This window comes from Rhododendron vialii, chromosome 3a (genome assembly GCF_030253575.1).
Source record: "Rhododendron vialii isolate Sample 1 chromosome 3a, ASM3025357v1".
Lineage (NCBI taxonomy): Eukaryota > Viridiplantae > Streptophyta > Magnoliopsida > Ericales > Ericaceae > Rhododendron > Rhododendron vialii.
Window position 1 is genome coordinate 23126441 of NC_080559.1, and position 12483 is coordinate 23138923.

General features: G+C 39.7%; 1 protein-coding gene across 2 annotated transcripts; it reads left to right on the forward strand.

Moving 5' to 3' along the window:
* The first annotated feature begins 1301 nt into the window (after window positions 1–1301).
* On the forward strand, window positions 1302–6641 carry LOC131320516 (uncharacterized). 2 transcript variants are annotated; one of them, XM_058351232.1, is made up of 6 exons: window positions 1302–1353; window positions 2587–2636; window positions 2773–4978; window positions 5061–5357; window positions 5447–5534; window positions 5625–6641. In XM_058351232.1, exon 6 carries the CDS (start codon window positions 5625–5627, stop codon window positions 6393–6395), a length of 771 nt encoding a protein of 256 aa, XP_058207215.1. In that variant the 5' UTR covers window positions 1302–1353; window positions 2587–2636; window positions 2773–4978; window positions 5061–5357; window positions 5447–5534; the 3' UTR covers window positions 6396–6641. The 2 variants fall into 2 exon arrangements, with proteins under 2 accessions (XP_058207215.1, XP_058207214.1); XM_058351231.1 differs by lacking the exon at window positions 5625–6641 and having other exon boundaries at window positions 5447–5535.
* The last annotated feature ends 5842 nt before the right edge of the window (window positions 6642–12483 follow it).

Consider the following 12483-nt stretch of genomic DNA (forward strand, 5'->3'; position numbering starts at 1 on the left):
AAATTTTTTGGCACAATGTTTGCCGCGCTCAAATTTTCTGTTGGCGCTAAGCCGAAATGTTCAGCAACAACCTTACTACGTCGCCAAAAGTCTTCACAATGTCTAATTTTATTATATGTCATTCATATTTTAATAAACTTCGATACAGTTATTTAGCGGATCTCAATAAGACAAAACCATTTTAACAATCGAGACCATTGATTTTATTGTGCTTATTGATAAAATTATTATCGTAAAAATTTGACTCAATCGGGTTTAGAAAGCTCCTTGCATTGGTATGCAATTTGGTTTTTGGATGATAGTTATCGTCTAATCAAATGTGTAGCGATACCCGATCAACTTCATTCTTGGTAAGATTGATGAACTCCATAATATGTAAAACATAGATAGTTCAGATCGCAAAATAAAGTCTCTGATAGGGGGTCGGGTCTTGCAATTTAATACTTTAATGACTAAGATGCATCAAATGTTGTTCGATCAGGCGGTTGCTGATATTCGATGATCTCCAATTTTGGTGACAACGATGGAATCCGCGAGACGTGAATTGCTAACGGTTCAGATCGACCGCTGTAAAAATTGAGTTGGTAAGGACCTTTAAATTCTATATATTCAATGTAATTGTTAACAAATTAAGTATTGTACTATACTTAAATGTACGTTAGTCATTCGACGGTGACATAATTAGAATGATCCATACCGTTGATTTTGTTTTTCTTGTTGTTTATACCATTCTTGTAAAAAAAATTCTCGATCGGGTTTAGAAAGCTTCTTTATCGAGACATAATTTGATTTAAAAAATGGGTTTTTCTATCTGATCAAGTGTGTAGCGATACCTGATTAATTTCGTTGTTGGTACGAATGATATACTCCATAATATGTAGAAGATGGATGGTTTGATCGAAAAAATAAGACTCATGTGGGGTCGAGTATTGCAATCTAATAGTCTAATGTCTCGGGATGCACCAAAGATTGTCCGATCAGGTAGTGACTGATATCCGATGATCCTCGATTTTGGTGATAATGATGAAATTAGTAAGACGCAAAATCCTAATGGTTCAGATCAACCATTATTAAAATATAATTGGCTGATTAAGTTTAGAATTTGTCTGTACTGTGTGATAGGAGAGTGCTTAATTATTTTGGAGTAGTATCAATGAACAGAACCGATTTTATTTTACTATTTTATTTCAAAACGACATAGTATCCCAAATCTACTGTACTTGTTTTTTTTATTTTATTCCGGGTTCGGATAAAGAAAGAATATGAAGGCAAGGCAACGCCTCTTATTCTTTCTCTCCTTCATTCACTCTGAGATGATGCAGCCACTCAGTCGTCTGTAGATCTCGTTGACAGGTCTCTCTCTCTCTCTCTCTCTCTCTCTCTCTCTCTCTCTCTCTCTCTCTCTCTCTCTTCTTCTTCCTTCCTTCCTAATTCTCTCTACAAAGAACATCGATTGATTTTCAGTTTACTTTTTAGACGAAGAATTAGGGCAAAATTTATGGGCTTTGCACGGCAGCGTGTGGTCGTCGGTGCGCCATTTAACTAGGAGACACGACGGGTTGGATTCCTTGACCTTTTGCCGCCGTGCATGGGTCTAGTGCGTTGATTTTAGATTCAGACCTTTGACAGGAACTTCAATACTCTCTCTCTCTCTCTCTCTCTCTTCTTTCGCTCCTGATTCTCTTTGCGCGAAGAAGACCCCTTTGTGTATAACTTTGTGCTGATAGGTTGTGTTTTCTCCTTGTTTTGGCAAAGGCCTTTTGTAATCCTTGTTTGAGCTTTATAAATCTTCACAGTTACCAAAAGAAAGGGGTAGCTAGGCTTTTGGTTTTTTCGAATTAATTTTTACTAAAAGGTGGAAGAAAGGGTGGGGTTGTGGGCTTTCTGTATTTTTTAACTAAAAGGTGGGAAAAAGGGATAGGGTTGTGGGTTTTATGTATTTTTAACTAAAAGGTGGAAGAAAGGAGTAGGGTTTGGTTATATTCAAAAGAGCTGGTATGTTTTGCCCAAAAATAGGGTCGTATCAGTTTGTGGCTTTTTCCAAATTCTAACATTACCTATTTCTTTAAGTTCTGGCTTTTACCTAATTTCAAACCGAATTTAGAGTTGAGTTTTTTATGAACTTGGTTTTGTCTGGTGTGCTTTTGCAGTTTCAGTTGCTATTCATGCTTTTGCAATTTTGTTTCAGTTGCTCTTCATGTTGATGAGAATAGCCTGCTTCTGTGACTTGGTTTTTGACTGATTTTGAACCACATTTTGAGCTTCATTTGTGACTTGTCTTTGAACTTATCAGACCTTAGCTTCATTTTCTGGATTGCACTATAGCGAAACTGAATCACAGCTTAGAAAAATAGCAACAATAATCTCTTGAACCACATCATGAAATTTGCAGTTGAATGCCTTGTTAAATGTCCGTTCTTTGAATCTGGAGTTAGGATTTCGTATTTGTAGTGCAGTAGTCCTATTAATCTACTATCGGAATGACTAATTTCAGGTTTTGAATTCTCTCTTTTTGGAGTGTGGTATGCATTATCTGCATTTACTGAATCTGTTTTTTTTTTTGTTGGCCTTTGTAATGCCTTGCAGATTGGCCGAAATTGAAGAAAACATTTTCAACCAAATCTTTTGCGAAGAAGGTACGGTATTCTTAGTGTATAGTAACATTGGATTTTGGTTCTCCCTTTTTCACTCTCACACTTAATTGTTCTCTTTTATTTTTCTAAAGTTTAAACTGACATCGAATAACATGCCCTAAACATTTTATGTGACTAGAAATGGACAAAAGCTGGATGCTTCTCTCTGATAGATTTTGTCCAGCCTATGTAGACGGGGTGGACTCGTTTATTGAATTTGCAAAGGCACATTTGAGTGGGGAGGTGGCGATAAAGTGCCCATGTACTAATTGTCATAACTACTATAAGAATGATTATGATACTGTGAGAACTCATTTGCTTATACAGGGGATGATGGTGTCTCATACGACCTGGTTATTACATGGTGAACTTCCTGAACCCGATGAGCAAGATGATAGCGAGGATGAATACAATAAGGATAGAGGTGATGAATATGAGCAATTGATAGAAGACCACTATAAGGGGACATACATGGGTGGTGATACCATAGAGAGAGAGGATGTGAGAGACTTTGAAAATTTATTAGAGGCCGCCCAACGTAGCTTGTACCCAGGTTGCAAAAAGTCAGATACCTTATTAGCCTTTGTCATTGAGATGTTACAAGTGAAGGTAGAAAGTGGGTGAAGCAATCGATCTTTCAACAAGAATTTGGCGAAAATAAGCCGATTCTTACCTGAAGGGCATGTAGTTCCAAAGTCAATTAATGAGTGCAAGAAGCTATTACGTGATTTGGGCTTGGGATATGAGTTCATCCACGCATGCCCAATGGATTGTGTGTTATTTTGGAAGGAAAAGGCTCACTTAAAAAAATGTCCGAAATGTCATAGTTCTAGGTACAAGGTTGATGATGGCAAGGGTAAGAAGATCCCTCAAAAGATACTTCGTTATTTTCCATTGACTCCTAGGTTGCAAAGATTGTATATGACTTTGGAGATAGCCAAAGACATGAGATGGCATAGTGATAAGCGTGTGGATGATGAACAAATGAGGCATCCGGCTGACACCCCCCAGTGGAAGGAATTTGATCGGATATATCCTGAGTTTTCCATGGAGACCCGCAATGTTAGACTTGGACTAGCTACTGATGGGTTCAATCCTTTTGGAACCATGAGCGCATCTTACAGCATGTGACCTGTGATAATGACACCCTATAACCTGCCACCATGGAGATGTATAAAGGATCAATTTTTAATGATGTCCTTACTTATTCCCGGTCCGAATCAACCGGGGACAAATATTGATGTCTATTTGAGGCCCTTGGTTGACGAATTGAATGACTTGTGGAATAATGGTGTCATGACTTATGATGCCTCAGCTGGAGTAGCCTTCCTAATGCATGCTTCTTTAATGTGGACTATACATGACTTACCCTCGTACGGTGATATATCTGGGTGGAGAACAAAAGGCTATTTGTCTTGTCCCACTTGCAACGATAATCCTATATCGCAAAGGTTAATTGATAAGATTGGGTGGGTGGGTCATCGATCTTACTTGCCTGGGAACCACGCTTGGAGGAAGGACAAGAAGTTTAATGGTTTTCCAGAGTATGGCAAGAAATCCTTGGAGTTATCGGTCGAAAAGGTAATGTCTCAGTTGGATAGGTTGCAACCAGTCGAGTTCGGAAAGGATACTAGGGGTAGGAAAAGATCTCGTCTTCGTACCGAATTGAATTGGACAAAAAAAGGCATATTTTGGGAGCTACCATACTTTCCGAGCTTGCTGATCCGACACAACTTTGATGTCATGCATATAGAGAAAAATATATGTGAAAGTGTCTATGGGACGATGTTGTCTATAGATGGAAAGAACAAGGACACATACAAAGCGCGAGAGGATTTGAAACAAAGGGGAATAAGGCCTGAACTACATCTACAAACTACTGAAAATGGATCAATTTTGAAACCTCGGGCGTCATACACGTTGGATCCGCATCAAGTAGATGGTTTTTATGAATTTTTGAAGTCAATTAGTTACCCAGATGGCTATGCAGCAAACATATCAAGGTGTGTGACTTCAAAGAATGGCAGGTTATCCGGCATGAAAAGCCATGATTGTCACGTCCTCCTTCAACGTCTTCTTCCCATTGGCATGCGTGGTTTTGTGAGTAAGGAGATATGTACAATATTGTTTGAGTTGGGAAATTTTTTCCAAGAACTTTGCTCGAAGACATTAAGGCGAAGTGATTTGGAAAAATGGGAGGAACGAGTGGTACTAATACTTTGCAAGCTAGAGAAGATTTTTCCTCCGGCTTTCTTTGATGTGATGGTTCATTTGACTGTTCATTTGTCGCGTGAGGCCATGGTTGCTGGACCAGTTCAATATCGCTGGATGTACCCAATTGAAAGGTAAATGTTACCACAATATGCTAGAATAAGTAATTTTGTTTATTTATCTAGTACATATGACGGTGATTTTGCTTGGTTGAAGGTTTCTGGGTAAACTAAAAAGGTATGTCACCAACAAAGCACGGCCAGAAGGATCAATTGCTGAGGCTTACATTGTCCAAGAGTGCCTTACTTTTTGTTCAATGTACTTGAGAAATGGGAGTAACAAACCTGAACGAAATAGAGATGGTGTTGATCGTGGCTTTGAGATGGAGATATTCAACCAGCATGTCTGTCTCTTCTCACCCATCGTAAGGGGTCTCGAACCTTCCCAAAAAGAATGAGAAATTGCTCATTGGTTTGTGCTATACAATTGCCCTGAGGTGGAGCCATATCTAGAGTATGTGGTCTATTTTATTTATGCTTATGCTTAACTTGTTAATTGAAGTTTACTACTTAAAGTTAATTGAATTTTACGATATTAAATAGGGAACACGAGAATATTATACAAAATCCACAAGGATGTGATATAACTCAGATCCAGCAAAAGGAATTTCCAATTTGGTTCAAAAAACGCGTAAGTATCATAGAGTTTAGAGTCGTTAAACATTAATAAGTTTCAATTACTGTTAACTTAGATGATTGACTTGTGTGTCTTCATGTGTAGATGAATGATTTAAGAACCGAAGGATCACAAGAGGCAACCGATGAACTATGGTCATTAGCAAACGGTCCAGGTTCCATAATTGATTTTTATTCTGGCTGCATTTGCAATGGTGTCCGATTCCATACCAGAGATTGTGAAAGTCGTCGCAAGTGTCAAAATAGTGGGATAGTTGTGGAAGGGGAGGAGAGAGGAAAGAATATGAACTATTACAGCTACTTGAATAAAATATGGGAACTACGATACGCAAATGGTGGTAGAGTAGTTCTATTTCAATGTGAATGGTACAATACTGGTCATAAAAGTAGAATATACACCGATGAATATGTCACCAGCATTGATATTATGAGGCTTTGGTACAAAGATGATCCATTTGTCCTTCCAAGCAATGTGAAGCAAGTCTTTTATGTTAATGACACCACCAAAGGAAAAAATTGGCGAGTGGTAGAACTGGTTCGACATCGAGGTGTATGGGATGTACCGGAGCAAGATGAGTTGCCTCATGATCCATTTCAACAAGATGAAACCGAAGACGGAGGTGTCGAAATCATCACTGAAGATTTTGAAGTTCAACACGATAGGGATAATGTTAATCCTGAGATTAGTCCTGGTGATGAACTCATTGCTGCGCAAGTTGATGACCAGGATAATGAGGATGACACTATGGCAGAATACATAGATGAAAAAGATGATGATTTGAGTAGACAAAATGATCTAGATGCAGATTCTGATGCAAATCCTGATTTAGATGCTGATGTCGATTATGATATCTAGAGTTTGATAATATGTATTTTTTGATAGAGATGGTGTAATCTTGCTAATGAATTTCTAGATTATAATAGTAGTTAGTGGATTTCGACCTTTTTTTGATAGAGATGGTGATATCTTGTTAATGAAGTTCTAGATTCTGACAATAGTTATTGGATTTCGACCTTTATATTTCATGGTATCATGTTATGTTTCATACAATGTATTCATTTCATTTTGTTCTTCATCGTTTATATACTTGAAATTTTTTTTCAGCAAAATGTTTATAGTACCCCGAACAAAGAGGGTGACAGCCCCAATGGAGCAACCTCAGCTCTGCCAACTGAACCTACAGCTAATCATGCTGAAGACATGTCTATGATGGTTGCCCAACCTTCAGAGCTCCCTACCTCACCTACCAATGAGACCAACCAGCATTTTAGCCTGCCTAATGTCGGGGACAGCATGTCACACCCCAAAAATGAGAAGTGACCGGCCGTGAACCATGAGGCTAATCCATGGAACACGCAGCCTGAATAAATCAAAGTAACTGAAAATCAAATGATCGCTTTTTCGTTATTAATCAAATCAAAAGCCAAATGTGTCTCAATCATAAAAATGGGGTACAACCATCCCATGAACCAAACAATATCCAGTTGTCCAACAAATAAAAAAAAAGAATTTGTTATCTGACAATTGTTTTCAATGCGGAAGCGTTTATTAAAATAAAATTAGAATGATACACCCTAAGGAGGTCAAACAAAGGAATCCCCGAGGAGCCGCCAGAGTCCTTGCCTAACTCCCTAACTTGCTTGAAAGAGAAGTTGGAATAAATCCGTCAGATGACAAGCTCAGTGAATAGCAAGTATGTATAATAAATAAAGTTGAAAGCGGGGATAAAAATAATTTACCATTAAATCATAATTTGGCATACGAGGTGTCCAATAGAATAATAAATTAATCAATGAAGCATTTAGCCAAATAAATATTCTTGGTGGTGATCACAACAATAACTCCATCAACAATGGGGAACCACAATCAAATAGTACCATGGCCAAAATAAATCTCATCAAAATTGGATCCAATATCGAACTTAGAGTCACCAGGGTTGGCAGCCCGTGGTACTTTTCCCTAAGACGATCCGGCGAAAGAAAGCCGTTGAGCATTAGGGTCACCGGCCTAACACGGTCTTTTGCCCAATGGCCAGGGTCACCAACACGAGAAGGAATAAGTTCCCTGGACTTCCAAAATAAATGTTCCCATTAATATCCACCAAGTTCTCTCCAAAAAGAATATTAACAATTGATCTCAGAAAACTCATCGCATGCCAATTTATAAAACATCTTATAACAGTTTCGAGTCTCCAAATAACATTCATATAAATTTCTGAAGGAAATACTTTTAAGGGACACAAGGAACTTTCGAAAATACGTAACATACTTAACTACTCACCTGGATCCAAAAGTAATGCAACTCGAGTACGTAAAAAGATGCTAACCTGAACAAAAGAATTGTATACAGTCACAAATAGTATCAAGTGACAGCTAACCGCGACAATTAGACTAACATAAAATTATAATTTGCTAATCCTGGAACTAATCTCTACCAAAGCCACCAGAAACCCAAACTCTACTATTCAAGTAGAGTAAACTCCTTATTCCCCTGTAGATACCGTAGCACACCTCCTGCTTCTTAAAGTATTCACCCAAAATATATTACACCACATGTAAAACCCAAGTGTATCCATTCATACCTCACCCACGCACAAAACCACCATAACCCAAATCACCTCCAACCCTCACGGTCCAATAGCATGAAAGGTAAGTAATCCTTGCCCGTGAATTCGTGTGACAGTACTAAAAAAACAAAAGCCAATTATATATCCTCTCACCAACGCTACTGTCCAATACCACCCAACAACAACACACTTTTACTCCAAACCCACGTTTGGTAAAAAGAATGGAAGAAGGAACAAGAATAAAGGAACAAGATCACTTACCCGATTAATCACCAAACTGCCAAACCTTTGACTGTAGTCTCTCTCCCTTTCTCTCTCACCCAAAGTTCTCTCAACTTCGTTTCTCATACGCTCTGCCCAAATAAAACCCTCCACCGTGAAAATAACTCCTAACTTTGTAAAACTACCCACTACCCCCTATATTATAGCTAATTAGTTAATTAGAATTAGATAGAACGTAACACAATTTATAAAATTACCATCCGGTACCACTATTTTACCCAAAATCAATCTCATACTCCAAATATTACAATTGTGTCAACAATATCCATAGCGCGCACAAAATAATTACTTGGGACCCAACCACTACTCCAATTAATAAATGGCCAATATAATTAATTAATTAATTAAATAAAAATGCTAGGCCGTAACACAGCATAGGTGAGAAATTATTTATCATGTCAATATTTATTTGTGAAACTGATTTTATAAGTGCTGAAACTCATAATAAGTAGATAGAGCATCTATAAGTGCTGAAAAATAGTGTTGAAACTCATTTTACAGAGGTTGAAATCACACTTTATATTGTGGAAATCTATGTTATAAGCTGAAACCGTGTCTGTCTATTTTAATCCCTTTCTCATATGCATGCTATCTGGAAATGCTAGAGTTTATTTCAGCGATGGGACTTCACATATGGTTCACCAATTTTTAAGATCATTTTTGCCCGATGTAGTTAAATAGTTGTCTTATTGCAAAACAACCATCAAAGCTGGAACACACGTACAGGGGCTCACAAGTGCTTTGTGTCAACGGTGCTATTTGTGCAACTAATTGAAGATGCCTAGTTTGCTCCACTACCTAAAAACCTTCAGCGGGAAGTGATGCCTAGTTTGCTCACAAGTGCTTTGTATAGACTCCAGCCTACTATTTGATTTTGTATTCTAAAAAAAAGAGGTCATGCATCGATCATATCACCTGATTCTTATGAAATGGTTGCCTATATATGCCCACAAGCCTTGAAGCTGAATTAAGGATCATATCACCTGATTCTTTTGGGTGTGATTGTTTCTATCTTTCAATCACGGCTTATAACAGTGATAAAAAAGAGTGACTTACAATCACACTCACATCTATCATGGTAGCGCAAGTGTGATGGAAGATGTAGGTGGACAAATTCAATTGGTGCTTTGATCAGTACTAGATTGTAACGGCTCCTCGTGCCTCTTGACCGGAACCCTAATTCGTCGTTGGAACCCTTAACCTGCAAAACAGACAAAGAGTGAGTGCACCTTTGCCTCTCGTGGCAAAGGCCCTCCGATGCCTTTGTTAGTATCTCGTATTGATAATAAACCCTAAATATCAATAGGAAGTCACGTAAGAATGCAATGTGTTGCGTACCTTTTCCCTCTAGGTTTACCTCATATTTATAGATTCATGGATGCTTGTTGCCCAAGTATCCATATTGCCCTAGGTTTCCTACCTCGTATAGGAAAACCAGGATATCTTGAATTCTCGTTCCCTTATCAGTTTATTTCCTTAATCCTTGTAGGACTCTTTTTCCATAACAAACCGAACATCCCATTCCCGTTGGGTATCTTTTACAGATCCTATATTCTCGAGATATCACTTTTTAACGGAATACCTCTGTTTCTGGACTCTTCCAAAGTGTTACCTCTACTTCAACATCTGATAGGACTTCTCTCCTTGTTCGGCCACCTCATAGCCGAGCAGACAGCCTGGACCAGCCATTTCTCATGTAACTGGTCCTTTATCAATTATTTGGACCATTCCTTTCTTTAGGAGTTCTCCTCCTGTTCGGCTTTCTCGTCGCCGAACAAATTACTTGAACAGTGGCATCACATGTCACTTTTCCTTTTATTTGGTCTAATAACTTCTCATGTTTTACTGAACTGAGAATCGTACAACCTATCTGGACCATTGACTTCTCATGTCACTGGTCCATAGCGCGTTGACCTTTTCTTTACACCGTGTTCGGGCTCTTCTTGGGCCTGTTCGGGAATACCTCCCTACAATTGCTCCCCAGTTTTACTCGTTATGTTTTACTCAGATGACGATTAAAGCTCTTTTACCGAGCAAATTTATTCTGCTCCTGCACCTTATTTCATATATTGGTGCAACTTTTCATCATTTTGCCAAGGCGAAATCATCTCTTCGTTTGACCGGTACAGGCTTTTAGTCCTAATCTTTACACGTGTCGATCATTGTATTGCCTACATTAAATGCGGCCAAAGGTGTTTTGGGGAACGGAACTCCCAAACGGCGTCTGGGGTGACGTTTCACATACGCCATCCCACTTTTAGGGTATTTTTGGGTTTTCGTCCCATTTTTCAAAACCCTAATCTCTCTCTTAGACTCCCTCTGCAGAAAAGAAGGTTCAAGCTTTTACCCGCCATTGAAGCTCTGTTCATCATCTCAAGGCCTCTTCCTTTCTGCTTTAGGGATTCCATCTTCCAATTTCGTAAGTCGCCATTCTTTTTCGCTTCCATTTCTCTGGTGGATTTGTTTACAATCTTTTTAGGGTTTCGTCGTCCCCCTTTCTCTATATTTCAAAGAACCAAATAGCTTGTCTGGTTATGGGGAGATTTCGAAGGCATTGTAATACTCCTCAAACCATGTCAAGTTTTAGATCTCGTTATGAGATTCCTGACAACGTAGCTACCGTTTTGGCTCCTGAGGATGCCATCCGTGAAAGTTTTGATTTTGACACCCTTCACATTCCAGTAGTTGCCGTCGTTGAAGGCGGGGTTAGGTTTCCCTTAGCTCCCCTGCTCCGTCAGGTCCTAGCGTACTATAGGCTTTCCCCAATGCAGGTTTCAGCCAATTTCTTTCGAGTGGTTATGGGTATAAATGCCCTAAATCAAATGTTAAGGACCTCTTTAGGTTTGTACAACATTCACCATTTATACAGTATCTCCAGAACCGGGGATATGCCCTCACATATTATTTAAAAAGTAGGGATTCTAGAAAGAAACTAGTCCTTGAACTCCCTGACTCTGCTCGAGGGGATGACGACGACTTTCTGATCGTTACGGGCAACTTCGAACCCAGAGATGAGGACGGCCAAGTGATTGGTTTTCATGCCCCTCACGTATTCGGGAGCCCACGTTAGTGCTCTCCTCCTAATTCATATGTTTGTCCTTTTTCAAAAGAAAAGCTTTTTCATGCTTCTGATTATTTGTGTTTTGTTATGTTTCAGCATCAAACATCAATCAAGGATATAATATCATAACCCCTCAAGTTCACGTAGCAGATATCAGACGAGCACTTGCTTTCAACGGTGAAGGGACATACCTTGCAGGCCGAGCAAAAGCAGCTTAGGTACTACTCAGCTACAAAGCTTCGTACAGTGGTTTTATTGATCGGCGAACCCGTGCGGCCGACAACCCCATTATAGCTGGTCCTTCAAGACCAGTCCCCGAGCAAAAAGAGAGGCGTTCTCGAACACCTCCAATTTCTGACGAACCAATCCCTCTCGCCGAGGAGGTTTTCAGTTCCCCATCCAGTTCTTCTTCCAGCGGTTACACCCCATCTCCTCCAGAAATGAACCGGCCAATTGACCTAGGAAGCCTTCTTACTATTCCTGGTCGGGGTAGGAATGCTGCTCGGAGTCAAGGTGGTCCTCAAGGTCATGGGTGTCGTGCCCAGGTTCAATCCGATGCACCTCCAGGATTCTCCCCAGAGGAAATTGAAGCCCTCCACCGAGAAAAACGTCAACGGGTGGAAGAATCTCAAGAAAGACCCCCACAAGCCACCTCATCTCCAGCTCCTACATGGGCTCCTTCCTTCTCTCACGGGAATCGAGCTATCACTGCTCGGGACAGTGTTGAGTCTGAAGGCACTGCTCTTGCCCTATCCCAAGCCTTTCTACTGCCTGGAGACATGCAAAAAGAAGTGGCAAGCTCTCCTGACAACCTTCTGAGCTCGTTCATGTCCCATAATGCCAAGGTAAAGTTTCCCTTTGTAAACCATATCTTTTGGTATCTGTGTTTATTTGTTTTGAATGTTTCAGGTGATGCAAAAGATGGTGGCTATGGCTCAGAAGCTCAGCCAGTCCGAGCCCCAACGTGCCAAACTTGTCAGTGAGAACACCAAGCTACAACGTACTATTATTAGGCTCGAGAGAGAGAGAAACCA

Coding starts and splice junctions, on each gene's coding strand:
- LOC131320516 (XM_058351231.1), top strand. CDS start 3,774: ATGACACCCTATAACCTGCCACCATGGAGATGTATAAAGGATCAATTT. Junction 4,979..5,060: donor TGGATGTACCCAATTGAAAG/GTAAATGTTACC, acceptor GCTTGGTTGAAG/GTTTCTGGGTAAACTAAAAA.